We start from the raw sequence: 26,419 nt of genomic DNA, 5'->3' as shown, positions 1-26,419 counted from the left end.
AAAACTACTTTGTATGTGTTATTTCTTCTTACATTTTTTTTCCCCTACTCAAACCATTGTTAATGATTCATTCTCTCTAGACTCTAGTCTCTCTTTTTTTTTCTCCATATTTGAATCCGTTTGTAGTGTTTAGGTTTTGATTAGATTTGTGAATCGTCTTCTATTCGACTCTAGTTTTATTTTGGCTTTCATCAAACTTGGTCAACAAACATCTTTAACATCGCCTTTATATTAGGCGATTAAAATTCATGAAATAAATAGCAAATGGAGTCTGAATAATTTGAGTCTACAGAAAATCGTCACATCTTCCTTCTTCTTCCTCTTCTTTCTCCTGTAACTCTGTAAGTAAGTCTTCTTAATAATTTCTCCGAATTTCTTCCGGAATCAGGACCGAATCTGTTTTTCTTCAACCTACGATGACCAATCACACATGTCACGATTCTTTACTCTCTTACAATAATCAGAGAAACTGATTAAAAACAATTTTGGTTTTTTTTTTCCAGGTGTTGAACGGATATAAGAGAGGAATCAAAAGAATAAAGAACAAACACTTTATCAACATGACATTTGGCAAAAAGGTTTTAAACAAAAAATCCTTCTTTTTCTACTCTGCTTAAATTCCCACGGCCACGAACAAGAAGATTTGTGAAAATGTAGATCATATTAAGACATGCAAATCCGCATTAAATAAGGTCAACATTTGTGTTGTGCAGATTTGTTTGACAGAATTAATGTTTAGATAAGTTCAAGTAAAGGGCATCCCTTAAATTTTTTTTTTTTTTTGCAAGACATCTCTTTATTGTTAAGCTTTTAATTCCCAACAATGATCTACCAAACACTAATAATTCACATGCAAATATCACAAATCTCAAAGAGGAAAAACTGAATCTGAGCCACGTGAAATGAATATACCCCTTTTGTTTCGTTTTCTCTCAGATTCTGGAAATTTGAGTAAAAAAAAAAAGTCAACCATTGCAGCAAACTCTTAAGAAGCAAAGCAAACCAAAGAGAAAAAGAAGAAGAAGAAGAAAATGGCAGGAGGGTCGTTTGGTCCTACCGGTGTGGCAAAGGAAAGAGCAGAGCAATACCAAGGGAAAGTCACTGGCTATGTCATAATCGCTTGCCTTGTTGCAGCCATTGGTGGATCCATCTTTGGATATGACGTTGGAATCTCAGGTTCTTTATCTTCTTCTTCTTCTTCTTCCTCCTCTCTGGAATCCAAAAATCTGAAACCTTGTGATGTTTACAGGAGGAGTCACATCAATGGATGAATTCCTTGAAGAGTTTTTCCACTCAGTGTATGAGAAGAAGAAGCATGCTCACGAGAGTAACTACTGCAAATATGATGATCAAGGATTAGCTGCTTTCACTTCTTCACTCTACTTGGCTGGTTTGGTCTCGACCCTGGTCGCTTCGCCTATCACTAGGAACTATGGAAGGCGTGCAAGTATTGTCTGTGGTGGAATCAGCTTTTTTCTTGGAGCTGCTTTGAACGCTGGAGCTGTGAATCTAGCAATGCTTCTTGCGGGACGGATCTTGCTCGGTATTGGCATTGGCTTTGGAAATCAGGTAGACATAATTTTCCTTTGTTGAACCAAATCTATGAATCTTTGGCGATAAACCAATCTCATCATTATGACAGTAGCTTGCTTCTGGTTTTGTTTTCAGGCGGTTCCTTTGTATTTATCAGAGGTGGCACCAACACATCTGCGAGGTGGTTTAAACATGATGTTTCAGTTAGCAACAACTCTTGGGATCTTCACGGCGAATATGGTCAATTTCGGTACTCAAAAGCTCAAGCCTTGGGGATGGAGACTCTCTCTTGGTCTGGCTGCTTTTCCAGCTTTGCTTATGACGCTTGGCGGGTTTTTGTTACCCGAGACTCCCAACAGTTTGGTCGAGAGAGGATTAACGGAGAGAGGAAGACGAGTTCTTGAGAAGCTAAGAGGAACGAAAAACGTCAATGCAGAGCTACAAGACATGGTAGATGCGAGCGAGCTTGCGAATTCAATCAAGCATCCATTCAGGAACATTCTGCAGAAACGACACAGGCCACAGCTAGTTATGGCAATTTGCATGCCAATGTTTCAGATCCTAACAGGGATAAACTCCATTCTCTTCTACGCGCCGGTTCTGTTTCAGACAATGGGATTCGGAGGAAACGCTTCTCTCTACTCATCAGCATTAACAGGAGCTGTTCTTGTCCTCTCAACATTGGTTTCTATAGCGTTAGTGGACAGACTTGGACGACGAGCTCTTCTCATCAGTGGAGGATTACAAATGATAATCTGTCAAGTCATAGTCGCAGTGATCTTGGGAGTGAAATTCGGAGACAACCAAGAGCTATCAAAAGGGTACTCAATAGTTGTAGTCATCTTCATTTGCCTCTTTGTGATAGCTTTTGGATGGTCTTGGGGACCTCTTGGATGGACCATACCGAGCGAAATCTTCCCGTTGGAGACTCGTTCAGCTGGGCAGAGTATCACTGTTGCTGTGAATCTCCTCTTCACTTTCATCATAGCTCAAGCTTTTCTTTCTCTCCTCTGTGCATTCAAGTTTGGCATCTTCCTCTTCTTTGCTGGTTGGGTCTCAGTGATGACAATCTTTGTCTATTTCTTGCTGCCTGAAACCAAAGGAGTGCCAATTGAAGAGATGACACTCTTGTGGAAGAAACATTGGTTCTGGAAAAAAATATTACCTGAAACAAATCCTGAAACAAATCATGAAGCTGAAGCTGAGAGAAACAATGAGACAAATACAAATAGCTCTGTCTAAAGAGAACAGATTCTGTAAGATTATAACTTGTTGTCATCATTATTATTGATTTTTCGAGAATCCAAAACAATGAAAACTTTTGTGTTATACTAAGATTATTATATAGCATTAAAAAAACAAAGATTGTGATCATCATGTGACAACTACAAACGGAAAATTTAGCACATGAAGAATCCAAAAACACACAACAAAAAAGCCATAGATATAGAGTCACGGTGACTGTTTCCCTCTCCTCCCCAAATACAGAGTTTGGAACTTTGAGCAGCCAAAGATTGGTTGCAATTGGCGATGGCGATCACAACACTCTCCATCTTTCTTCTTTATGTGAAACAAACAATTGTTTCCTCTTGTCTTCAGGATTCTTCAACATAGGCTTCGAAAGAGACGGCGTTTGCAAGCTATTTTAGGGTTTCCCGATAAATCTAAACAAGGAGCTTGTTCTTCCCCAAAAAACATGGAATAGGAAGAGAGCATGGAGGCGGAGAAACTGAACAACCAGTACCGGCGTATTTTCCGGCGACGATCTCCAATCCTTTAAAAGCTCCGATCTGCTTCTGCACAGTCTCCGGGTCGGGTCCGATTCTATTAGTGGATGCTACAACGAGATCAACATCAGTCGTCCTCAAAGCAGATCGGTTTTTATCATCACCATCTCGATCGACGCAGCTACTACTACTATTCTCCTTGCTCCGGAACGCGCTCAGTGTCTCGCCGCGTTTGAGGATCTTGACTTGTCCCATAACAAGATTGGTATTCGCCGCCGGAGATACAACCAACTTTCTCGACTGAGACGCCGTAGGGGTTCGCTTGCGTCGTCGAGGAGCCGCGTTAGCGTGACGGTGGGTTAGGGTTTCGTGATCGAAACGATTCTTTAAAGAGTTTCGAGAAGAGAGAATCGCAGTGGCCATCGCTTTAGGCTTTTTTGATTAGAAAAAGATAAACTTGAAGAAGATGGACTCAAGGGAACTCTTTTTATATACAACCTGTGACACGACCGACTGGGAATAATGGAATATCTATTAAACTTACCTCTAATGTAATTTAGGGTTTTACTGGAACTATTTGACTTTTAATTTTTAATTTAGTTTAGTTTAGGGTTTCCACATCATTCCTAATCAAATATGTCGGCTTTTGCCAACAATTCAAATAGTTTATGAAATACGTAAACAGTTTGATGGTTTTGATTTACACTACCGGATGAAGCAAAAATATGGCAAAAATCATGAGACACAACAACACACACTCGCTTTGTTTTGAGTTGATTGGTTATATAATTTTCAAGAGGAGGAAACTGTGTTGTTGTTGTTGTTGTTGTTGTGCTCCTTTGACTTAGCGAGCTTAGCTTGTATGAGTTTGTCCAAGATCGGTGGCTCCAATGGAATCACATCAAGACACCTCTCTGAAGCCGCAACAATCACCTGTTAGCGCACACAACACGGTCAGAGAATGAATGGTCAGATCCAAAATTAGCAGCTAGACACAGTAATCCAAAATAACCAAATACTAAGTGGTTAAGAGAAGAAAAGCCATGGAAGAAGCTTTTGGTGTGTACAATCACCTCGTCGAGCAAGAAGTCGATTGCAGCTTCGTCCTCAACTGTTTCTTTCAATGGAGCTTTTAGGAACTGAATGTCTAGCTGAATCTGTTGGAACCCGCTCCGGTTAAACGTTTGGAGCCGAACATATTCTTGCAAACTCTTCAGGCAGAGCTTTACTGTTGTCGTAACAACTGATTCCTGCAAGTATTTTAGCATTAAAACAAAGTAAATAAAAAAAAAGACGAGGAGATGACGCTCCGTGTGTGTTTGATGCCGGAACCTCCTATTTTATTTGTTGTTTCTTACCTGGGTAAATTCAACCTTGGTGAATATTTCTACTTTTTGCTTGAACAGTTTTGCTAGATGTGTCTCGAAAAGCTGGCTTCGTGCTCTCTGTGAATTCGACCGTGCCATCTTATCGTTATGGAGTGTATTGCTCCGTGATGAGGTTGTAGTGTTACTTCCGTTGCTGTCTGATCTCTTGTGCTTACGGAAAGTTCCTTGAGGTAAGATTTGTTTCACTTCTTTACCAACTTCTTCTAACTACAAAGCGGAATTCCAAAAAAAGAAAGTCAGCTGTCGCATCTTCCTTGGTTATATTTTCCAGATTGAAAGGAGAATATTTGTCAAACCTGTTGAAGAAACATATCGACAAACATGTGAACCTCTCGTGGCTCCTTGTGCTGCAGAATTTTTAGAATCTTCAGTAAACAGTGACTGGTAGAATGCTTCTGTAAGAGGATTAGTCACACAACAAAGGCAGTTACCTTAACCCAGTTTGGTGTCTTGAACCTCTTTCTTAGTACAATCGATATCTTCTGTGTTCTTGTATCTATGTACTGAAATATTGGAAATGATTCAGTTAGTTGATGTTAAGTTTTTGTAAACGACCTCAACATTTGGAGTTTAATTCATACATGCTGGAGAAGTTTCTCGCTGGCCGCGTGGAAGACCCGGCAAAGTTCTCCAGGGATAAAAGCAGGCCCATTCTCATAGGCTTGGGAGTTTCCACCAGAGAAAGAAGCAGCTATTTCCTGAATCAACAACATATGGAATTTCTGAATTCCGCTACCAATGTGTTTTAAACTTTCTTACATCAAACCAGGAGTAAGACTCTTTTACCTCAGTAATTCTCGGGATGACCTTTTGTTCGATAAAGACAGAGAGCTGCGCCAATACAAGGATGAGACCCGCATGAATTTTCTCACACGATTTTCCTTCCATCAAACCTTCAGTCTCGTTTGATGAGCTAGTTTTGCCTGAGAGCGCTAGAAAGTGAGCTTCAAGTGACCTGAAGAAGTCTTGAAATCCTTTCTGAATCCAACCAATGAATAAGTCCTTCATCTTGAGAAATATTCCAGTATCTTCATCAAGAAGCTGAAGGAAGTCCTGAAACGATAAAAAAAAAAAAAAAACGTTTTTGAGCATGGAATATTTTACAGAGGAAATGATTTCCAAAATATAACATTATCATAAATAACAGAAGAAGGAATCTGCCTGAAATAAATCTGCGGTGCCTTGAAGAACTGCCTTTCTGCTATCTTCAAGGACAACCTTCAATATCTCCCCGTCAACAACTTCCTTTTGGTTGATATCGAATTTCAAGAGAGTATCTGCCACGTATAGAGACCTTACTTAAGTTTTGATTTCTTCAAAGACTAAACTTCATGAAGAAATTAATCTACTCTTAGTCACTTGCTGCCCCCTTTATCAAATTATTCAAAGGAGCCATGTCATAGGACGTAGTTTGAATTATTTTAGCTACACTCTCTCTCTATTTCTCTAACTAAGATATTCGAAATCGAGTAGATATTCAAAAACAGCGAACCTGATATATCTTGTTGAAGATTGGAGAACGTCCTTGCAACAAATTGCTTAAGAGTAACCTGGGCAGCCTGAAATGATGAGTTCGAGTTAACATATACAGGTCTACTCATCATAACGAAAAGAAGAGTGACATAGAGCAATTGAACGGCCACCTCCGCAGATAAATCAGAGAGTGCAGCCTCAGGTAGCACCTCGTCCATAAGTACCACATCTTCCCATATAATTCCTATGTCCAACAGAAATCAGACAAGGAATACGATTATTAGACTGATTAAATCAAAGCTTTTCAGAGGGAAAGGGAAGTAACGTAAGGAAAGAGATACAAGTAAGAGACAACAGCACGAGGAAAACCACTGCACTCACGAAAAATTCCAAGAAAATCTGCTGCAGATACCCGTTTTCTTATATATACTTCCATGTTCTCAAAGTGCCTAACAACCGTAAGTGTTAGAAATTCCGCGGGTCAGACGCAAACAAAGTCTCGGTTTATGGATAAATGTATCAAAGAAAAAGTACATTACATCGTTGTTAAGGCTCTTGCGAGTTTACAAAGTCTTTCTTCCGAGTCAGGGAATATTTCTCTGTAAGCGCGCATGGCCTCAGAAAATCCACGTACAGCGTCCTATCAGAAAAAGGGGGGCACACAATAAAATATCGAAAGTGCAGAAACAACTCGTAAAATCTGACAGAACAAAAATGAGTAAAAGAAATGAATTTTCAGTGTGATGGCTAATGAGCAAAAATCCATTGAAAAGTAGTTGCTGATATCCAAGGTGATTCGCAAATACACTCAGTATTACTGTGTTCCAACTTGCAATTATCAGAAACACAAGACAGAAGGAAGTGGCATAGTCCATGTTTACCTCATGAATTTTATCTGGACCTTGGTTATTACTTTCCGCATCCTTGGATGAATCATTGTGCTCTGCAAGTTTACTTGCCTCCTCAGGCTTTATTTGAAGACCATCAAGAGATTGTTCCAGTTTTTCCAACAGCTTGGCCTTTAAGCTATCAACCTGCAGGACGTGCGATCGAAATATATATCACAGCAATCAGTTGATACGTCCATGCAACAAAGAAAAAAATTCAGCTGCATATAATGGATTATGAACATCCGGAACATTGTAAATGCTTTAACAGACTAAACAGGTCGCAAATAATTGATAATTGAGCTGAGAGAAGGAACTAACAGGGACATCTAACTGCTTAAGAAGTACTGCAGCTTCAGCTCTGGCCTGTATGGATTCTGAATCTGAAAATAATTTCGTCTGTCGGAAAAGAAAAATCAAGTTTCTCGCATAAAGAATTACAGTATAAGGAATAACAAATAAAAACGAAAAGACCAGTTAATTGTTTATTAGGTTAATAAACCCGTAAGACTTCTATTAAAATTCAGACTATTATAGACTACTATGACCAAAAGGTACACCTGCAAGTTCTTTATGATGATTTCTATAGCTTCTTCGGAAGCTCGTCTGCAGTCTTGGAATGATGTATCACCATATACCTGAACAGAATTAGAAATTCATTTGTATATTAAGAAAGAAAAACGGCCCACAAACACTAAAAGGATACAACAAGAAATGGGAAGTTATCCGGGGACAGATATAAACCTTGAGAATTGGCATTGCTCCAGTATAGAACCTGACAGCATCGCCATAGCCTTCTGACTTGATGCATTTTTGGAGTCTTGCAGGTAAATCATAGATGAACTGCTCTTTTTTACAAAAATAATTTCTAATTAAATTTACAATAGCAAGCAACATTCCACTGTTATAATGATCAGGAGGCAACTATATAATATAGCATAGAAAACGAGGAGCTAGCAACAATAGTTTATAATCTACCTGAACTTTACGAAGAAGATTACGTGTCCGGTGTAGTTTCTCTATATGTTCTCTCTTTTCAAAAAGAGAAGTGTTGACCCCATCACTCCTTGATTGCACCGACATTATCTGCAGCAGTCAGTTGAGAGAACATACTACGGATCAGAAGTTCATACAACATTAAGTCGAAAACCTATAACTACACGTTATTCCATTTGTCCAAAGCACCTTCTGAAGAAGCTGGTCCATATTGCCTTCCATCCCAAAAATATTACTCTTCATCCTACCAGGTTAAAAAAGCAACATTTTGAACTTAGTATACACAGATTCCCGAGCGGTGTACTAAAATCATACAGAAAAATTGTTACAATAATTAAGAGGATCACATACTCAACACCTGAAATGATCCATGAGCTATTTAAAGTACCTTTTGATGGTATCTGTTGCACTGATAAACTTGTTGTAGTTTTCATAGACTAGCATTTGCAAGTCTGTGTCTAGATTCTTAATCTCAGCAGCCATTTGAACATGTCTTTGCAGAAGCACCTCCAGATTTGACTTTTTAATCTGCACAAGCCAATCAAACCACCAGATTGTGGCAAATTTGTCAATCAAATCGCTCGCACCACACTTAACGGAAACCTCATAAACCCAATGGAGCGAGGAACTATCATCAACCATTGCAGGAAGATCTTTAATAGGGACAATTTAATTTGGCAGAATTCTCAGCACAGAAATAAACAAAAACCGGCTAGGAGAAATTTAAAATTCATGACAGGCCACATTGATCCATTTCTGTAAAACCAAAATCAAAAGCCATCTACAAGCACCTTGCTTGGATGGAGTAAAAGGAGCCGAATCTAGCTACGAAATCCTGTACGCATAATCCGATTGGAACTTGGTCGAGAAATACTCAATAATGGACAAGCTATGGAGGTCTGTGTCAAGAGTTTCACGCATTCTTTGGCCAGAAAAGGACAAGAAACGAAGACTAACCATGAGATCCATGTACTGATCGGCATCGAATGAAGTGCTGTTGATGTTATCGAAGGAGGCGTTGATCGAAGAACCACCTGTCGAGATGGAAGGATCCGGAGCGTAAAAGCTCGACAATAGATCTCTCATTCTCTTCGCCTTCTCATCCATCGGAGCCGCCTCCGTAGCCATTTTTCTTCCTACTTCTTCTTCTTCTTCTCAAAATTCAACCACACACAGATTCGAAAATGCAAGAAGAAATCGGATCCGATCAGTCAATTGATGAAATTGATCAGCATAGTTAGTTTCACTGTGGTGAGAGTCTCTTGGGAGATAGTGGTGGGTCACTGGAAACGGAGCCGTGTATCCGACTCGAACTACGTCGAGGTTGGTCCGAGCTGTGTTTAAAAGTTTTAAACCCGTCCCTGGGGACTACGAGAACCGGTTTCCGGTTAAGTGGTTCGGGATTTACTTAATTCGTTCGCCTGATTACTTACTGTACTTGTAGTTGATCACTTAGAGATCGACTGATACTGGTCTTTTTACAGGATTCAATCCAGAGATGTAATCGAATTATTGCATTTAATTTAGTAGTAATTGTTATAAATCTATCATATCCCCGATTAATTTGATGCAATAGCTGAAGATATAATCCAGTTTAACTGCTACTGATTAGCCAAAAAAAACAACACTATTTGACACTTATTAACCAAAAACAACACTTTGACATTGATTAACCTTAATAATTTATCTCCTAATTGTTTAAACCACTATACAAACAATAAGGATAAGCCGATGTCCCAATTCACTATATTTAAAATTTTAAAATAAATGAGGCTCATTTTTTTTTTCTTTTGGTAAACTCATTTGATCTTCTTCTCACCGTTCATCAGTGAGATTGGTGCTTTCTGGCTCTACGATGAGTAATGGCTGAATCATCTTTCTTGGAGCCTTCAGGTTTACGAGCCCAAGCCGGTGCTTGGTCTGGTCCATATCTGTAGTCATAGAAAAGCTCCTCACTCGCTTCTATTCGCTCGTTTGCAAAAATTCCGACCCTGTGATCTCCTGCCACAAACATCACCTACACAACACACAAACACAGTTTTCTTGGGGTCTACATAGCACATCAACGAGTATTTTGAGCGACTAGAGGCGAGAGAGAAGGTAAGAACTACTAAAACAATCATGTGGTTTTGTCATACAAAAACTGATATGAGAAAGAAGCTTCTAGTACCTTAGCGTAGCAATTGGGTTTTGCTGAGTGATTGGCAAATTTCAGCTTGTCTCCTTTACGTTGAGCATCGAGGACGTACTGCAAAATATTACAAAAAAAAACTTACTTGTACATACAAAGTTCAACAGGCAAACCTTCAGGAGGAAGGTGAGAGAGAGACTAGTCACCTGATCATTCAAGTCAAAGAGGAAGGACGAATTTGCCCGGTCATATATTTTCCCACGCTTATCCGCCTCACGGTGTGAGATCAATTCGCCAGTGTATTCTCCGAGATACTCATTTTTGCTAACCGAGTTCTGATGATCAGATGATGATAAGATTACTTACAGATAGAGAGAAGGGCCTATGGAAACAACAGTTAAATAGGAAGACATTCACATGCTTACCTTTAGAAAAGCACCCCATCCAGCAATATCGGACTTCCCCAAAAGAATCTGGTAAATAACACACAAGAAAACAAATCTTTCAGCAACGAAAGCAATTCGTTTGTATATATATGCGATTTGATGACGACATTATACCCTCTGTTGTTGCCTCAGGAGAAGTCTCATGTTTCCGCATTGGCCTTCTCCGCGTCTTGGTGCTTCGCCAAGAGAACCATCTCCACAACTGAGTATATGAGCAAGTCTTTGTAAATTAGTAATCAAACAATAGACTTTGAGCACATCAAGATATTTAGATTTAAATGGATTACCTAACCCAGCAGTTTCTGCAAACATCTGGATCGCATTCTCGGCCAGCAGCAAAGCAGGGACACTGCCTGCTTCTGCATTGACTCTTTGCACAATGACATCCTCGGAAACGATTTTTGCAACTTTTTGAGCACCTGAATTAAATCAACCGATGGGTTAAAGAAGGTACTGAATTACTTCATTCACGTAAATGTTTTGTTTTTTTTTGTTGCATATACCCGCAATATTTCTCGCAGCAAGTTTCATTAGTTTGACAAGGGCATTCCTTTCCGCACATTGACTGGCATCCACATGGTGTGTACTGCTTACAGGACTGGTTCTTGCCACCGGCGATTCTTTTCCAGACAGATGGATGACCAGCAGACTTTGTAGAGTATTTTAGCTTCCGGGTTTTGCCTTTTCTACGGAACAATCTTGTCCTCGGAGGCACCTCATCATCCTGTCAAGTAAATAATTAATAAGAGAGCAGTATCATGATAATATCGAGAACATTGTGAACAAAATAACCACGTGTCTAAGCCAAGTTATATAGTCAACTATCGTTTTGTCTTTCCAAATGTTGTTTCAGAGAAAACTAAGGAAAAATGGCTTTTCCAGATTAGAGCTTTTTGGTGGATTAGATCTCTAACCCTATCAGTCTGGCAAAAAAACATTTCTAGACACCAATGCCCATAGTGGTAGATACTACTGAAAATTGAAAAGAAAAAATAACCTAGAAGACAAAGAGCTTACCTCATTCCCAGGGTCAGTCCTGCCATCATCCAACAGCAAGTTTGGGGTGCTAGATCTTCGAATAACTGAAACTTCGTTTTCACGCATGTAACTGGACACATCTAGGCATGTCTTTAAGCCAGAAAGCAGGTTTCTTGCAATAAGACAGCTGAAATTGCATGGAGAAAAAGAAACTAGACGTAAATACGTGGTTTGTGTTTTGAAGACAATAATTTACCAAGATCCATTACCTGTTTCTCCCAAAGATTTCTACTCCCTTCAAGTAAAGATCCTTCTCAACTGGCTTCCACTCTGTAGATGGATGATTTGTCTCAGACATTTCTCCGATATTTATTGTTCCGTTTCCACTACCATGCTCTGGCTGACAAACTGATGAACCACCATCATTGACCGACTTGTCTGGAATAGGCTCAGCTACTTCTTTTAAATCAGCTCCTGAGTCTCCATTTACTTCATTAGTATCGGATGTTCCACCTTGATCCCCCTTTGTGCTACCTAATGCCTGATCTAAGCTAGGGATAGGACTGACACATGACACTTTTGCATCTGAGGCTGCAGTCTTCTGTTTCTTGTTTGACAAATTAGGCAGATCACTGGAGTCTTCGAGATTCCGGATCTCACGCTTTCCCCTACTTTCGTGGTCTTGTTCTACACCAGAGGATAAATCTAAATACTTGGAACCAATACTAGTGTTTTCAACTTGCAGACTGACACCACCACTAGCATCATGATGGTCATCAGAGGAGACAGCTTTGCTGCATTCCTCTTCTGAAGCTTTCTCTTCTGTTTTAGATGCAACATCACTGCTTGCTCCGAGTACTTCTCTGACCGCCTTAAGTTATAACCATTGACATTAGAACGATGGTAATTTAAACTTTGTTCCAAGAGGAACTCATACATAAACAAGACTATGCACTCGTACAACTATGATGAAAGATCACTCCTCTAGCAGACGCATACATGCCAAACAACAACCTATTTCAGGATATATATATATATATATATATATATATGACATCAATCCCATGATCTCACTGTTTACTCACTGTTTAAATATAATTTATTGAGTATTCTTCAAAAAAAATAATATATATATATATATATATATATAGTTTATTGAGGGGATACACTAAACTCGAAACATGTCATGCTTTGCTAGTGTCAGTGAGCGTGTAAAGAGACATTGAGAGATAGACCTGGAGGTAACAATTTTTGCTGCAGGGGTTCCTATCACCTTCATAATCAGACCAATAAGGCTGTTTTTCAGTCTGTCAACCAAAAGTTCTCTGGTTATGTTGTTCACTGAAACTTGAGCAATAAAACTAAACAGAGTAAAGACTGGTTCAAGCTTACAGCACTAATCAAAGGCTGAGAACATCCATGCAAACGACAGTCAAATACCTGTTAAAAATGACAAAAGAAGGATAAACATGATTAACAACGGATTAGTAATACATAATCTCTCGGTCACAAAAGAAAGATCCAAGTACCAAGCAACGACGGCAAAAAAGATTATCAAAAGAATCTAGAGCAGCACTAAGGCCCTTTTCCAGAAATATTCCCAGCTTGAATCTGGAATCAGAGAAGTTCTCAACATTCTGTTCATTCTTCAACTTGAGCTCATTGAATCTTTCCTGCAGCAGAAAGGTCTGTTAAAACCATTCGTGAAATAGAATAGGAAGACCAGAAACACATAATTAGATAAACCAAAAGAGCAAGGTGGCTAAAACTGCACCAGAATATCTGAAGCATCTAAGCTGAGGATCTGGCAGAGAGCATCCTGCACTTCCTCACCCATGCCATACTCCTGCCCAATCAACCTGCCAATTCAACTCAAACGGTAATTAAGACATTCATATATTGTGAGATCATTTTCAAACCTACTGCTAATGCAGAGTCTTTACAGAATGAAATTTGATATGAACACGTCGACACGCTAGATGCCATCTCTCTCTAGCATCAACAAATGCGATTCATTGATAAATAAGTTCCACCCAGGTACTTTTTTCCTCCTTCAAATATCAAGTTAAGTTTGCCAATATAACAGTTTTCCCCAATTAGAACATATAACAGTCCATGCGTCACCCTCTCTGCATAACTAACCATATGACGCTGTCTTCACCCTCAGAATATTCACGTCTTTCTTCCTCAGGTTCTGGCTCTTCCTCGCTATCGCTACATATTAGTGTTTCCCCGCCATGTTGATCATAGTAGATTTGTCTGCGACCAACCACAGACTGATCTTCAGCCATTCTTTGATTTCTGCATTATCAAGGGATATTTTCAGAAAGAGAACTATATCGGGTGATTTAGTCTATCGTTAAATGCAGAAAATTTCAGGACTATTAAATTATTGTGGCACAAGACAGAGAATCAGAAACTAAAAGAAGAGAAGAGTGACATAGTCTATTGTATCCAAATCAGTGGAGAAAAAGGCAAAAATGTGTCTAATAGATACGTATACGAATGAGGATATCAAAATGAAACTCCCAGAGCCTACAGTCCAGACAGACAAAACGGCCACAAATGCACTCAAAACTATGTGGTAGTTATAGACGAGAATGAGAAAAGAAAGTGCATGCCTGTCCAAAAATATCCAGGTAGTGTATGGCGGTATTCTCTCAGCAATCGGAAGCTTGATACTTGCTGATATAACATCCTTAGTCGGAATATAGTCTCTATCTCCCACTCCATGAGAAAAACCATTTAACTTGCATAGTGGTTTTTCCATTCTCGAAGAAAACATATTGCTATTTCCATTATTCCCTGCGTCAGCACGGCTTGATGCAGCAGATGAAAGCGGAGAAACATGAGCATCCACTTTCTTTCTGTTAGTCTCAAATTTTTCCTGCATTTCCATAAATGATTGAACACTGAGGAATGAATATAACTAGTAAAGAACATCATGGAAAGAAGCCAAAGAAAGAAAGAAAAAAAAATCCCTTACTTTAACAGACCTAACTCTTTCACCTTGAATATTCCTTTTAAGCTGACTCAACTTGTCCTCCAAACCCTCTAGACTATTAGCATCATCGTCATCTACATGAGACTTCTATTTAGAAGTCCAACAAATGTTAAACATTCAAAACACAAATTGTGAAGAAAATCCAAAATAAAAAAAAATAAAAAATCCATAGTTTGATTAATATCAGCTCTCATACAGCAACGTTTTTCCAGGTAGATTATCAACCAGAACATATGAGACTCTATCTAGCAAAACGAGTGTGAAAAAGGGGCAAACAGCTGAAAAAAAAAAACAATTCCTTCGTGAGAATTTTAGGATCATGGGGCAATAAGCTTATAATCCGAGCAGTAATGGTTCGAATATCCTCAAAAGTTCTCCAAGAATTTCATTAGGATCAAAAACGGAAAAAAAGGGAAACTAATCCTATAAGCTCCATCAACTCCAACACTAAACAAAAGGACTAACAATTAATAATTACTCGATTTACAAGGGAAAAACGAGAGAGCGCTTATAGCTAAATAAAATCGAACGGATTCCACGATGAAATCAAATGAAAATAAAAGTGCGAATGATCACGCGAATACGAACAAATTTAGATATGAATTCAAAACCAAAAAGAAAAAACGAGGAGATTGAAAGGTAAATCTGACTCCGATTCTCCCAGAGGAGTCGCAATAATCCGTCACCATTGAGGACTCCTCGAGCTTCCCGCTTCTCTCCCACTCGAACTCTCTGCTTTCTCAAAATCGGACTTAAGAAGGAATCGATAATAGTGTGGACTAAACAAGGGAAGAAGGGATGATAATGATACATACAAGGAAAGCCACACGAGTGAATAAACAGTACTTACACGTGTGGATATTAAATATATTTTACTCTTTTTTTCCTCTTCTTTTTACCAGGTTTCTTATAATGGGCCTTTACTAAAGTAGTAGCCCATATATGTATACATAAGTTGAGCAATTTGATCACAAAACAAATTTTTTTGACTGAACCAAAAGTTATCTTCAATTTATGATTTTTTATTATGATTAGATATGGCAAATATTTGTTAAATATAAAGAAAGAAAGAAATAAGTGGCATATATATATATACAAAATTTTATTCTCCAGAAAGGAGAACTCCATATCCAAACTCTAAAAAGCTGTAACAATGTCTTAAACTCAAAGCTCCTCTGCTCGAATTTTCTCACCTTTAAGTTGGAGAAAACAAAAATAAAACAAAAAAAATAAGTGAGAAAAAAGCCATGGTTCTTTCTTCACCGGCCTTCATGAAGATCTTCAGAGAAAACAGTTGTTCGTGTAATATTTTCATGATCAAAGGCACTTAGACCAGAATAAGGACCAGAAGAGAACATAGAAGAAGTTACTTCTGACTCGAACGTAGCCGACGATTGTCTCCGGTTAGGACGAGCTTTGTTAGAAGTGTTTAAAACCGGGTCTTGATACTCAACGACCCGTTGAACCATTTTAAGCGACTGAACCACTTCACCCATCGTCGGTCTTTGGCTAGCTTCAGGTGCAACACAAGCTGCAGCTATTGTGCAGACTCTTATGAAATCTTCTTTTGGGTATTTTCCTTCCAGTCTTGAATCAACTAGTTCCTCTATCCGGTCTTTGTCTCTAAGAACTGGCCTTGTCTGCATCCAAAATAAACATTTTTACATTCAAGACCTGAGACAGAGATAGCATAAAACCCGTGAGACAAGAGGCGAAACAAGGCAAGAACTTTTACCCAAGTGACAAGGTTTTCTTGGCCTGAAGGTTGTGACATATCCACAGGTTTTCTCCCAGTCAATAACTCGAGAAGGACCACGCCGTAACTATAAACATCACTTTTGACGAGTAAGTGTCCGGTCATCGCATATTCAGGCGCTACATATCTGAAAAGAGAAAAGCGGATTCCAGATTTAGTAGGCGAATCATAATTTCTTGGTGTGTAAGAACCACTTTCACTTTCCAGAGAGATGAAAACCCACCCAAATGTGCCCATAACACGGGTAGATAAGTGATTACCCCTGCCCTCAGGAGCTTGTTTGGCTAGACCAAAATCTGCAACTTTGGCGTTGAAGTTGTTCTCTAGGAGGATATTAGAGGCTTTAAAATCTCTGTGTATAACCGATGGTTGCGAGTCTTCATGAAGGTATGCTAAGCCTCTTGCAGCATCAAGTGCAATCTTCATTCTGGTGTCCCAATCAAGTGGACAGTTCAACCCAAGAGGCCCTGAAGCATTAAGAAAATGAATCACCCTTGCAAGATATATTTCCGTGACGATAACTTCTTTCGGTGAATGATACTAGTGCCTAAGGGAAGTGAAGAATATTTACCATGGAGCCAAGCCTCGAGGCTGCCATTTGGAACCAGCTCATAACAAAGTAGGTGCTGAGAAGAATCTCGACTGCTATAGTAACCCACAAGTTTTACGAGATTACGATGATGAAGACGGCTTAGCATATCAATCTCCACCTGAAATTCTCTATCGCCTTGTGGTCCTCCACTTGTTAGCTTCTTGATTGCTACAGCAGTACCATCGGCTAAGATGCCTCTGTACACTTTGCCAAACCCACCTTCCCCTAGAATGCTGGCAGATTCAAAATTGCTAGTTGCCTCCTTGAGTTCTTCATATGACAGAAATCGTGTACTTGCTGGGTGGGGAAGCGACCCCCCAACTGAAGCAGGGTCCAGGTTCCTCGGTTTTACTGAAAGAAGGACGATGATATCAAGTTTACATAAGGATAAGAATTTCAGATTAATTTCGAAGAATTAAGAAAGTACTATAAATCACACTGGTGACGTTGGCAGCAATCATTGTCTATCTATGCATCCTCACTCAGTCATTCTTCATTTACCTTCCTCTGAGGCCTAAGGTCGGTTGGCTTTTACGTAATGCAAAACGATAGTTCTAGTCTTGATAAATAAAGACACAACTAACACTCAATATAAAAAAAAAAAACATGAACTACGGAAACTTTATACATTCTCTACACATGCTAACTTTCAGATGTGAGCTTTACATACGGCGTATTTCTGACATGATTCATGCATTCCGAACTGAAATCCACCAAACATGAAAGGGTTTAAACCTTGTAAAGAGAAGAGACGCATACCAGCTTCTTTGTGAGGATCAGGAGATTTTTCTTCTCGGAGAGCACAGGAACAAATAATAAGCACAGAGATTATGGCAACGATAAGCACACCAGCGGTTACAGCAAAGATTAGAATAAGATTAGGGTGCCTCCTTTTTCCGGGAGAACTCACTGATGTAGTGGCTGAGGATCCTTGTGATGTTACTTTTTGAGGTGAAGAAGCCACTAGAGGTGCTGCAACAGATTAAGACCTATCTTAATGCAATGTAAGGAATTATGGAAATATACTCCAAAAAGATAGTGAAGTGGAAATTATCATTGGCTACTTTGTTAAAAAGAAAACTAGATCAGTCTAAGATAAGAAGCTTAAAGCTTCCTTTCAGCAACAAAATATGGTACACTAAAATTCACATATTATAAAAAAAAAATATGGGCTACACACATGCGTGATGAAACTTTGACAACGGATGTGAACTCGAAATAACAGAATTAAATGGGGCGATTGCTTTCCCTAATAAAAGTGTAGAGAACTAGTTTACCTTGAGATGGTGCAGGGGCCTCAAACCAGGTAAAATTTAGAATTTTATAATCTCCCACCAAAGTAGTGCTGAAACGAATTTTGTGGCTGATAAGGGAAGAGTTTATTGCCGCTGCCTGACTTGCTGAAAAACTAATTCCAGAATGAGGTGTGATATCCATTGAAATGTTCATCCTTGATAAGCTTAGAAAATAGAAGTTGATCAGCTCGATTTGGTGAGGTAGGAGACCAAGCTGGGTAGCAAATTCAGTCAGGAAGATGTTCCAGCTAGGAGTATCTGAAACATTCAAGAGAAGGATATCCAGCTTTATAGGATATACGCAGTGGCAAGCAGTACTTCCTCGTTTCAGCACCATGTTTGGTTTGCAACAATCTGAAAGAACGAGAAGTAAACACATGAGTATTCAACTCGCATGTTACTTGCTACTATGCTAGTCTAATGTCAAATCAAAATGGGAAATTAAAGGGAATTTACAGTTCAATTATTTTTCAAAGGGCTAATGTTGATTAAACTAATTTAAAAGCAAATCAGAGGAAAACGAAGAAAGAAAAGTGAAAAAATGGGAAAACAAGTATGAATATGGTAAAAGACAAACATGAGATTGGTTATTGTCTTACTTGAAATGGAGGGAGACAAAGGTGGCTGAGTTAAGTCATTAGGAAGGGCACCATTGCTAGACTGTGTTGGAGCAATATCAACCAAGCCAGCTCCAGGAGATTGTGCATTCCTTTTCATTGATGGTTTGGAGAAATGTGAGCTGGCAGGGGGATGAGCAGAAGCGACCAATCGACTATAGCGAGGTGCTTCTGCTTGTTCTGGTGCCAAATGCTTTCTGTGAAACTGCGGAAATTCAGCTGGTAAGGGCAGATCAGGTGAAGTTGAAGGTGATAAAGATGGTGATATAGGCAGTCCTTCATATAGAGCATCAGCTAAGTGAACATTGAGGAGAGAAACCACACAATATACAGAAACCAACGCTTTCAACACCATTATCCTAAGGACATCTCTTTGAGAACCTGTAATTGATGCATCATTAGAGACGGTGAGATTAGAGGTAGGAGAAGAAGTTAACTAAAAGCTAGTCCATGCGATGTGTAAGATCAAAATCAAATAGAATTCACTTTGCTTATTTAAAGCAAATATCGTGTGTACCTTATTTAGAAACTAAAAAACTAAATCTTGAGCACGATCCGTATAGACCCATACTACATCCTAATTCATATCGTGACATTTAACCAAAATCAGTAACCTAGCAAGCAGATAAAGAAACAAAGTAACTAGATATCATCAATAGGTCCCATTGGATAGGCTAACTTCTTCCCATCCCGTACCAGACAAAAATAGAAATCCAAGATATCACTAACTTTTTTTTTTTGTTTTTCCTCCGATTTTATAACATAGACTAACTCTTCAAAATCGAAAACAACTATAGTTGGATAGATTGATAGGCGCGAATTTACCAGCAGAGCTCGCGAGTGAGAAAATCGACATCGCCGACACTTTCCCTTTGGCTTGAAAATACTCAGATCTGCTATAATCTACACAGAACCTTCGCCGCGAGAACAGCAACTCACAGGGTGAAGACGAAACGTAAAAGACCTTTAAACCCGAGGAGCATCTACACGGGTTTTCGAAGGTGGATCCGAGAACGGAGATATATTTAACACAATATACGAAGCTTCCGAAACCCAAATCAGAGAATCCGCCATCGCCGCCAACGAGATTTCAGCTCTGTGAAAATTTTCCGTTGGCGGAGATTTCGTCGGCTTCACTCCGCTTTTAGTACTGTAGAAGCTTCTCTCTCTCTCTTTTCTTTTTTCAGAAATAATTTTTTTTTAATTCTTTTACTCTCAAATGTTTATTTAATATTCTTTTCTGATCGTTTCGGATTTTGAATGCGCGACAAAAAGAGGAGAAGCGTGCGGCGCACTTGAGCGTGTATATGTCCACGCTAAAATGCGCCTTAACGGAAACGAACATTAACGGTAGAATCAAAGAATAAGCGTCACTGTCAGTATTTATTCACAAACCGACTTCATTCACCGGTGGCACGCTTCTGTAACCTTTTTTTTTTTTTTTTTAATATCCGTTAATTAAAACCGAACCTCACATTGGGGATCTTCAGATATGCTTCGAATGTTTGACCATTTCAACGCCAAAAATTCGTAATTTAATTTCCCCAAAAACTAAGCTTATCAGTGAATTCCAATTTTCAACTAGTTGAAGACAAGTGATTATCAACTAATCACCTCGTTAGAGCTCGCATAGTATCCCTATATTATTAGACCCGGAACCAAATTTTATTGGCATAATAATATAATAATTTGTTTTTCTCTTATTTCATGGACTATTCGTCTATAATCCACAGATGCATATTTGCGAATTTTAAATTAGATTGTGGCACATAAGCAATCACAATTAGTTGTGGGTTTAAGATTTTAAATCTCTTACAACATTCTATCTACATTTTTTTTGTTATTATATGACTTCGCTATTCTAGGTATCAGTAATCGGTTGACAAAAAAAAAAAATTGATTATTTCGATTTTGTTATATTTTGTTTATCAAACAACTCACATATACGCATTACCGAGTTTAAACAAATACAAAAACTAGACTAGTATGTAATCTCCCTTTACGAAAGAGATTAGCATATACAACAAAATAAAATGGAAACTATAATTTTTCATTTCGTAGGTCGAGATGGTTAAAGTTTATACCACAGAACATATGGTCGGTGCATCTACTCATATTACTTTTCATAAAAACAAAGAATTAAGCCATGGGACATTCCCCGGGATTTAATTTCCGGCGGCCGGCGATTGAGCATGTCTCAAGACACGGTTCACTAACATTGCCATCGTCCTCCGGTGGAGCTACCCCAAACTTAAACTGTTGTGATTGGTAGATAAAACACACACAAGAAAGAAAGAAAGAAAAACTCAGAGAGAAACATCAAAGATGGGTTATTGACTGGACGAGAAACATTGTACATTATATGAAGTTTCATGAAGTTTATCCACGAACTTGTATATTTAACTAAATCCCAGACTTTCAATGCTCATTTGGGACCAATCCTTTATAGTTGGATCAGTATCTCGTTTGGGTATAGTGCGCTGGTATATGGTTAAAGGGGTTCCATCTCCTAACCAATTACAAAATGACTACTAAGTTTACAGATATTTGATTAGGTCGCTTCAATGGGGTCTCATCTTTTTCCAGTGTCAAATAAGATTCCCTAATAGTTTAGAGTTGATATATCTGTTGTTAGAGAAGGGGCAAGCAAGAAGTACCTGGCAACTATGATCTTTAAAGTTTGGTTCCATCAACAGAGGAACTCCCATGTAGTCTTTAAAGAATGTCTGGAAAAAAGTCAAAATTCCACAGTTTCAGGGATTGATCAAGAACATTACCAAAAGCTTCAAATTCAAGTCTTGTTTAAGACAGACACTAACTCAGAACGGTACGTATTGGTTGATTGGTTTAGTTGGATTGCAGAAGAATACCTGAGTTGGTAGTTTACATGTATGGATGCATACTCCCACACATTTGCTCTCTTCTAGATACTGACATTTCTCCACAAAAACCTACTTGGGTTCCAACTTCCCTTTGTTAAAGAAAGATAGCAACAAAGAAAACAGAACGAATCATATAAGAACAGATGCAAACTTAGGTAAGATAATTACCCCACTATCCCAAGATTCTCCATTTGGAAGATCAATGATATTTACTTTGCAAGGTCCCATGAGCCATTGACAGGTAAGTACAGTAACTCTTGCTACAGTGAGGGAAAAAAACAAAAAAAAACGTTTAGCTCGCTGGATGCAAATAAGTATCTGTGATTCACAATGTAACTGTAACCCATATTTTGATAATTTGTCAATTAACATGGAAGTGTGGTTTAAGGAGATTGAAGATTCAAACAGAACATACCAACCATCAATGCAGCTAATTTCCCTTGTGCTATAGGAGCAATGAGAAGCTTGTAAAGCTCTAATATGAGCGGAGGAAACAACGATTTCAGGATTCGCACCTGTATCCACCAAAAGAACTGAAAGGTAAGCACTCGATCAAAACTTCAACGAAAACCCAAAAAAAAAAAAAAAAACTCAGCTAAAGTTTTGTATAAAAAGGGCTTCGAGGGACGAGAAATATACCGCTGCATCATTTGTCTCCGACCTAGTTCGACCTTTTAACAAGAGAAGCTTCACCAACTCAATAAGCCCAACGTAACCGGGTTTCTCTGAATCCGACCCGACTTCCTGTTATGAGCATACTTGAACATGAACAAGAACATTAGCCTAATAATGTGTATTTTCAGAAGACGAAATCGGCTTCAATCCTAACCCTAAAAATAATGAGGAAAACCAAAACAACCCCATCGGCATTTGCAGCTCACCTCGACCAGTTTGTTCCTGAACGAATGCATGAAGAAATCGTCGAGAACTCCTGGCTTGTACTCCGATTTCGAAGCACCTTCATCAAATTTAACCTGCGAAAATCACACAAGGATCTGGATAAAGACGATGTATCCGCGTCGAAAACGAATTATTCGAGAAAGAAGCTCAAAAATCGGAACGACCTCTGAGGAATCAGAGACGCGGCAACGAACACGGCGCGCTCGTGGGATGGACTGTGGAGAAGATGAGTAGGAGAAGGCGACATTCGTCGGAGGAGGAACTTGGAGAAGGAGAGCCATTTCTTTCTAGCCTTGGAAGTTTGCGCCGGAGAATGCAAAAAAATAAGAAAAGACAAATACACTACACGCCGTTTTAGATATACCAAAACGACAAATAGTTATATTGTAAGCCCTTTTAAAACCCTGGCAAAATCCTTGAGAGAGACGACGACTAAGTGACAGTGTGAATTTGTCATTTCAGTGATTCACTGAGAAAATTCGATATCTGATGATGATGTATTCCGTTTCACGCCTCGCGAGAAGGTTCTGTGCAACGCTCGCTGCTGCTGCTCCGGCGGCGATTGGCGGCGAGGCTGCTGCTGCTTCTGTTCCGAAGAAGACGGCGAAAAATCAACGCTCGGTGTACAAGAAACTCTCGAGCCTTGGCAAGAGGGGAGGAAAAATGGAAGAAACGCTGAATCAGTTCACCATGGAAGGTATCCCTGTTAAAAAAGACGACCTTATTCGCTACGTCAAGGATCTTCGCAAGCATCGTCAACCTCAACGCGCCCTCGAGGTTAGGAATCAGTGGCTTGAGCCTAGCGGATTCGTAATTGATGAAATAGCTTACCCAGAAGAAAAAAAAAATTGATTTGAGTAATGGAAAGAACTGTTTGTGGATTTAAGGCACTATTGTTAAAAGCTTAATGTCTTCAAAGTTTTAGGCTTTCTGGATCAAATGCTATATCTAGATAGAAACTTTCATGTGACTGATTCGTTTCTCCAAATTTGGCTTGTGGGTTTTTTTTAAGAAAGAATAGTAAGTTGATTATGTTTTTTAACAGCACATGAGCATCAAATGTGCTTTTCTGGATATGTTGATAGGAGACACATGAAATGGAGTTTCTTGGCATGTATAGAGGAAACAAAAAACAAATGTTGCTTAGTTACTAAGATTCTTATCTTGTTTTTCTGTCTCTGCTTGTTGTGTTTTGGTTTACCTTTCAAATTCTCAACAACTTGTCACACCATCCTGTTTTGTGTGTGTAGGTCTTTGAGTGGATGGAAAGAAAGGAAATTGCCTTTTCTGGCAGCGATCACGCAATTCGTTTGGATCTTATTGCAAAGACTAACGGCTTAAAGGCAGCTGAAAGTTACTTTAACAGTCTAGATCTCTCAACCAAGACTCAGTCGAGTTATGGCTCGCTCTTGAACTGCTACTGCGTGGAAGGCGAGGAAGAGAAGGCAAAGGCACATTTTGATAAAATGTGTGATCTCAATCTTGTGACTAACTCTTTGCCATTTAATAATCTCATGGCCATGAACTTGCGGCTTGGTCAACCCGAGAAGGTACCCGCCTTGGTTGTTGCAATGAAACAGAAGAATATCTCCCCTTGTGATGTCACTTACTCTATGTGGATACAAAGCTGTGGAATCTTAAATGACTTGGATGGAGTAGAGAAAGTCATAGAGGAAATGAAAGCAGACGGTGGTGAATGTCGTTCCTCATGGGATACATTTGCTAATCTGGCAGCAATCTACAGTAAAGCCGGTCTCTACAGTAAAGCAGAAGCAGCATTGAAATCTCTGGAGGAGAAGATGAATCCTCACGAGCGTAGTTCATATCATTTCCTCATTAGCTTGTATGCTGGAATTTCAAATGCTCCCGAGGTTTATCGAGTTTGGGACTTGCTAAAGAAGGGTCACCCCAAAGTCAACAATTCAAGCTGTCTTACTATGCTCCAAGCACTGAGTAAACTCGATGACATTGATGGAATGAAGAAAATCTTTACAGAGTGGGAATCAACATGCTACACTTACGATATGAGGATGGCCAATGTGATGATTAGCAGCTACTTGAAAGAGAACATGTACGAAGAAGCTGAGGCTGTTTTCAATGGTGCCATGAAGAAGTGTAAAGGTCAATTCTCAAAGGCGAGGCAGCTTCTGATGATGCATTTGTTGAAGAATGATCAGGCGGATTTGGCTCTAAAGCATTTCGAAGCAGCTGTTTCGAATCAAGACAAGAATTGGACTTGGAGCTCAGAGCTGATCCGTTCATTCTCTCTCCACTTCGAGGAATCCAAAGACGTTGATGGAGCAGAAGAATTCTGCAAAACCTTGACGATATGGAGTCCTCTAGATTCGGATACTTACACTCTTCTTATAAAGACTTACATAGCTGCAGAGAAAGCTTGTCCCGGTATGCGAAAGAGGTTGGAGGAACAAGAGATCGAAATAGATGAAGAGATGGAAGGTTTTCTTAGCAAGATTTGCCCTTGAAGAATGACTCTGTGTACTGATAAATCAATCAATCTTCTGTAATTTGAAGCAATATTTCAGACACATGTTCTCTTTATAGTTTGCGTTTGATCTATCTTGCTTTGTGAAAACTCAAAATCCACAACTTAAAGGACACGTTGTGGATTTTAAAGGCACCATTGTTAGAGAGTTACTGTTTAGGTTTTTTAGGATTTATCTCAACTCTGTTTCTTGGTTATGGCTTACGGGCAGATAAGGATCAAGATGTGGTGTATTTAGATACAACTTTCATGTGATCGATTTGGTTTGTGGATTTCTGACAAGTGATATAGTAAGTTGATTGTGTTTTTTTAAGCCTTTAAGAGCACAAAAGTATCAAATGTGTTTTCTAGATATGATGATGATATGGGAACAGATGAAATGGATTTATCTTGTTGTCTTTCTCTTCTATTTCTTATGTTTGGCTTATATCTTTTAAAAGTTTATTATACTGCCTTCCTATCTTTTACTTTAGCACCAAGAATATGATTCAAGGTCCAAGTATGTGACTGACCCAATTAAAAATATTAGTGATTTACATTAATGAAGATTTAATTTGATTATCATGTATCTTAGTTTCCTAATTCATGTAATCAATACTTCCATATACATATTGTACTCTTTGTCTATTTTATATCATCACTTTCACTACAAACTTATACAAGACCAGAAGTCCGCTATCTTTGTTGATGATATTTTTGATGAATCCATGCTATCCAATTTAAGCTTTAGTATACCCTTTATTTAATTACACATGTAATAAGATATACCGTAACCTATAATAATACCCAAAGAATCATAGATCATAATAACTTAATAAGATCACTGCTGATAAATATCTTTTTTATATTATTCTTTTCTTATTATTTTATTATTATGTACCATGGGTTTGTCTATTTGTAACATCAGAATTTGCCAAGTAGCATACATGCACGCGGACATGAAGAAAACACGTGTGTATATGACAAACAAATAAAACAAATATTGTAATAACCTTTACTCGAAAATTTTCTTCATTGCCCCCTTTAAATTCTTGACTGAAAAACTTATCATATAAAGTTTGTATTACGGAAGATCTTTCGCTGCCGACAAAAAACAAAAAGAAAGCCGACACAGAAGAAAAACGGAAGATCCTTCGCTCTATTTCGTATAATATCAGTTTTCCTAATCATAAAGCAATCAAATATTTCTCCGTTTTTAATACATTCAAATCCTCTCCTTGTTCAAGTAAAAATCTGGTAGATAGACAAATATCATGGAATTAGATAAATAAGGAAACTCGTAGGATCTTCCTTGCTATCTTAGCCATTTTC

The 26,419-nt window shown here is 38.7% G+C and overlaps 7 protein-coding genes across 12 annotated transcripts; 2 read left to right on the top strand and 5 right to left on the bottom strand.

The window, feature by feature from the left end:
- Positions 1–29: 29 nt before the first annotated feature.
- On the top strand, positions 30–2,881 carry LOC18015201 (sugar transport protein 7). Of its 2 annotated transcripts, none has more exons than XM_024154092.1 (5): positions 30–341; positions 504–578; positions 979–1,176; positions 1,250–1,569; positions 1,669–2,881. In XM_024154092.1, exons 3-5 carry the CDS (start codon positions 1,032–1,034, stop codon positions 2,773–2,775), a joined length of 1,572 nt encoding a protein of 523 aa, XP_024009860.1. In that variant the 5' UTR covers positions 30–341; positions 504–578; positions 979–1,031; the 3' UTR covers positions 2,776–2,881. The 2 variants fall into 2 exon arrangements, with proteins under 2 accessions (XP_024009860.1, XP_006396402.1); XM_006396339.2 differs by having other exon boundaries at positions 937–1,176.
- On the bottom strand, positions 2,793–3,713 carry LOC18015202. The gene has a single exon (XM_006396340.2). It carries the CDS (start codon positions 3,681–3,683, stop codon positions 3,198–3,200), a length of 486 nt encoding a protein of 161 aa, XP_006396403.1. The 5' UTR covers positions 3,684–3,713; the 3' UTR covers positions 2,793–3,197.
- Positions 3,714–3,865: 152 nt separating this feature from the next.
- On the bottom strand, positions 3,866–9,306 carry LOC18015022 (vacuolar protein sorting-associated protein 51 homolog). The gene is made up of 20 exons (XM_006396338.2): positions 8,962–9,306; positions 8,393–8,532; positions 8,194–8,248; positions 7,987–8,094; positions 7,753–7,851; positions 7,569–7,646; positions 7,330–7,407; positions 7,003–7,155; positions 6,661–6,761; positions 6,503–6,570; positions 6,292–6,365; positions 6,141–6,207; positions 5,810–5,925; positions 5,435–5,701; positions 5,230–5,346; positions 5,080–5,151; positions 4,945–4,995; positions 4,619–4,855; positions 4,334–4,510; positions 3,866–4,193 (listed from the first exon to the last, which is right to left on the bottom strand). The coding sequence occupies exons 1-20, from the start codon at positions 9,130–9,132 to the stop codon at positions 4,053–4,055; spliced, it is 2,370 nt and encodes a 789-aa protein (XP_006396401.1). The 5' UTR covers positions 9,133–9,306; the 3' UTR covers positions 3,866–4,052.
- A 336-nt stretch (positions 9,307–9,642) lies between these two features.
- LOC18015021 (histone-lysine N-methyltransferase EZA1) lies at positions 9,643–15,382 on the bottom strand. Of its 3 annotated transcripts, none has more exons than XM_006396337.2 (17): positions 15,214–15,382; positions 14,546–14,650; positions 14,181–14,446; positions 13,702–13,860; positions 13,334–13,418; positions 13,089–13,232; positions 12,952–12,999; positions 12,795–12,866; positions 11,829–12,430; positions 11,599–11,746; positions 11,085–11,305; positions 10,869–11,000; positions 10,696–10,783; positions 10,561–10,608; positions 10,342–10,470; positions 10,175–10,252; positions 9,643–10,021 (listed from the first exon to the last, which is right to left on the bottom strand). In XM_006396337.2, the coding sequence occupies exons 1-17, from the start codon at positions 15,250–15,252 to the stop codon at positions 9,830–9,832; spliced, it is 2,556 nt and encodes an 851-aa protein (XP_006396400.1). In that variant the 5' UTR covers positions 15,253–15,382; the 3' UTR covers positions 9,643–9,829. The 3 variants fall into 3 exon arrangements, with proteins under 3 accessions (XP_006396400.1, XP_024009868.1, XP_024009869.1); XM_024154100.1 differs by having other exon boundaries at positions 14,546–14,647; positions 15,214–15,336; XM_024154101.1 differs by having other exon boundaries at positions 14,556–15,328.
- Positions 15,383–15,625: 243 nt separating this feature from the next.
- LOC18015063 (receptor-like cytoplasmic kinase 185) lies at positions 15,626–20,028 on the bottom strand. 2 transcript variants are annotated; one of them, XM_024154257.1, is made up of 8 exons: positions 19,341–19,400; positions 18,806–19,204; positions 18,189–18,560; positions 17,671–17,883; positions 16,891–17,262; positions 16,543–16,786; positions 16,299–16,446; positions 15,626–16,203 (listed from the first exon to the last, which is right to left on the bottom strand). In XM_024154257.1, the coding sequence occupies exons 2-8, from the start codon at positions 19,176–19,178 to the stop codon at positions 15,823–15,825; spliced, it is 2,103 nt and encodes a 700-aa protein (XP_024010025.1). In that variant the 5' UTR covers positions 19,179–19,204; positions 19,341–19,400; the 3' UTR covers positions 15,626–15,822. The 2 variants fall into 2 exon arrangements, with proteins under 2 accessions (XP_024010025.1, XP_006396398.1); XM_006396335.2 differs by lacking the exon at positions 19,341–19,400 and adding an exon at positions 19,649–20,028 and having other exon boundaries at positions 15,627–16,203.
- A 726-nt stretch (positions 20,029–20,754) lies between these two features.
- LOC18015062 (beta-carotene isomerase D27, chloroplastic) lies at positions 20,755–22,913 on the bottom strand. 2 transcript variants are annotated; one of them, XM_006396334.2, is made up of 8 exons: positions 22,770–22,913; positions 22,587–22,679; positions 22,345–22,449; positions 22,121–22,220; positions 21,874–21,965; positions 21,694–21,774; positions 21,481–21,549; positions 20,755–21,079 (listed from the first exon to the last, which is right to left on the bottom strand). In XM_006396334.2, exons 1-8 carry the CDS (start codon positions 22,884–22,886, stop codon positions 20,963–20,965), a joined length of 774 nt encoding a protein of 257 aa, XP_006396397.1. In that variant the 5' UTR covers positions 22,887–22,913; the 3' UTR covers positions 20,755–20,962. The 2 variants fall into 2 exon arrangements, with proteins under 2 accessions (XP_006396397.1, XP_024010033.1); XM_024154265.1 differs by having other exon boundaries at positions 22,121–22,238; positions 22,770–22,911.
- Positions 22,914–23,097: 184 nt separating this feature from the next.
- Positions 23,098–25,295, top strand: LOC18015061 (pentatricopeptide repeat-containing protein At4g01990, mitochondrial). Its single transcript, XM_006396333.2, has 2 exons — positions 23,098–23,382; positions 23,856–25,295. The coding sequence occupies exons 1-2, from the start codon at positions 23,098–23,100 to the stop codon at positions 25,086–25,088; spliced, it is 1,518 nt and encodes a 505-aa protein (XP_006396396.1). The 3' UTR covers positions 25,089–25,295.
- Positions 25,296–26,419: the final 1,124 nt, after the last annotated feature.

This window comes from Eutrema salsugineum, unplaced genomic scaffold (genome assembly GCF_000478725.1).
Source record: "Eutrema salsugineum unplaced genomic scaffold, Eutsalg1_0 scaffold_3, whole genome shotgun sequence".
In the NCBI taxonomy this organism is placed as follows: Eukaryota; Viridiplantae; Streptophyta; class Magnoliopsida; order Brassicales; family Brassicaceae; genus Eutrema; species Eutrema salsugineum.
Note: the sequence above shows the minus strand (reverse complement) of the source record. Positions and strands in the feature narration are given on the sequence as shown.

What these genes read in the sequence shown, in the direction of transcription:
- LOC18015201 (XM_024154092.1), top strand. Translation starts at nt 1,032, where the DNA reads ATGGCAGGAGGGTCGTTTGGTCCTACCGGTGTGGCAAAGGAAAGAGCA. An exon ending in ATATGACGTTGGAATCTCAG is followed by an intron (nt 1,177 to 1,249) that starts GTTCTTTATCTT and finishes TGATGTTTACAG; the next exon opens with GAGGAGTCACATCAATGGAT. An exon ending in GCATTGGCTTTGGAAATCAG is followed by an intron (nt 1,570 to 1,668) that starts GTAGACATAATT and finishes TTTTGTTTTCAG; the next exon opens with GCGGTTCCTTTGTATTTATC.
- LOC18015202 (XM_006396340.2), bottom strand. Translation starts at nt 3,683, where the DNA reads ATGGCCACTGCGATTCTCTCTTCTCGAAACTCTTTAAAGAATCGTTTC.
- LOC18015022 (XM_006396338.2), bottom strand. Translation starts at nt 9,132, where the DNA reads ATGGCTACGGAGGCGGCTCCGATGGATGAGAAGGCGAAGAGAATGAGA. An exon ending in GTCCAGATAAAATTCATGAG is followed by an intron (nt 6,762 to 7,002) that starts GTAAACATGGAC and finishes TTTTTCTGATAG; the next exon opens with GACGCTGTACGTGGATTTTC. An exon ending in GCAAGAGCCTTAACAACGAT is followed by an intron (nt 6,571 to 6,660) that starts GTAATGTACTTT and finishes TACGGTTGTTAG; the next exon opens with GCACTTTGAGAACATGGAAG.
- LOC18015021 (XM_006396337.2), bottom strand. Translation starts at nt 15,252, where the DNA reads ATGGTGACGGATTATTGCGACTCCTCTGGGAGAATCGGA. An exon ending in TTTTTTGCCGTCGTTGCTTG is followed by an intron (nt 13,000 to 13,088) that starts GTACTTGGATCT and finishes CATTTTTAACAG; the next exon opens with GTATTTGACTGTCGTTTGCA. An exon ending in CTCAGCCTTTGATTAGTGCT is followed by an intron (nt 12,867 to 12,951) that starts GTAAGCTTGAAC and finishes TTTGGTTGACAG; the next exon opens with ACTGAAAAACAGCCTTATTG.
- LOC18015063 (XM_006396335.2), bottom strand. Translation starts at nt 19,679, where the DNA reads ATGTCGATTTTCTCACTCGCGAGCTCTGCTG. An exon ending in CTCACTCGCGAGCTCTGCTG is followed by an intron (nt 19,205 to 19,648) that starts GTAAATTCGCGC and finishes CATCAATTACAG; the next exon opens with GTTCTCAAAGAGATGTCCTT. An exon ending in TTTGTCTCCCTCCATTTCAA is followed by an intron (nt 18,561 to 18,805) that starts GTAAGACAATAA and finishes TCGTTCTTTCAG; the next exon opens with ATTGTTGCAAACCAAACATG.
- LOC18015062 (XM_024154265.1), bottom strand. Translation starts at nt 22,886, where the DNA reads ATGGCTCTCCTTCTCCAAGTTCCTCCTCCGACGAATGTCGCCTTCTCC. An exon ending in GCGTCTCTGATTCCTCAGAG is followed by an intron (nt 22,680 to 22,769) that starts GTCGTTCCGATT and finishes TGATTTTCGCAG; the next exon opens with GTTAAATTTGATGAAGGTGC. An exon ending in TCAGGAACAAACTGGTCGAG is followed by an intron (nt 22,450 to 22,586) that starts GTGAGCTGCAAA and finishes TGCTCATAACAG; the next exon opens with GAAGTCGGGTCGGATTCAGA.
- LOC18015061 (XM_006396333.2), top strand. Translation starts at nt 23,098, where the DNA reads ATGATGTATTCCGTTTCACGCCTCGCGAGAAGGTTCTGTGCAACGCTC. An exon ending in AACCTCAACGCGCCCTCGAG is followed by an intron (nt 23,383 to 23,855) that starts GTTAGGAATCAG and finishes TTGTGTGTGTAG; the next exon opens with GTCTTTGAGTGGATGGAAAG.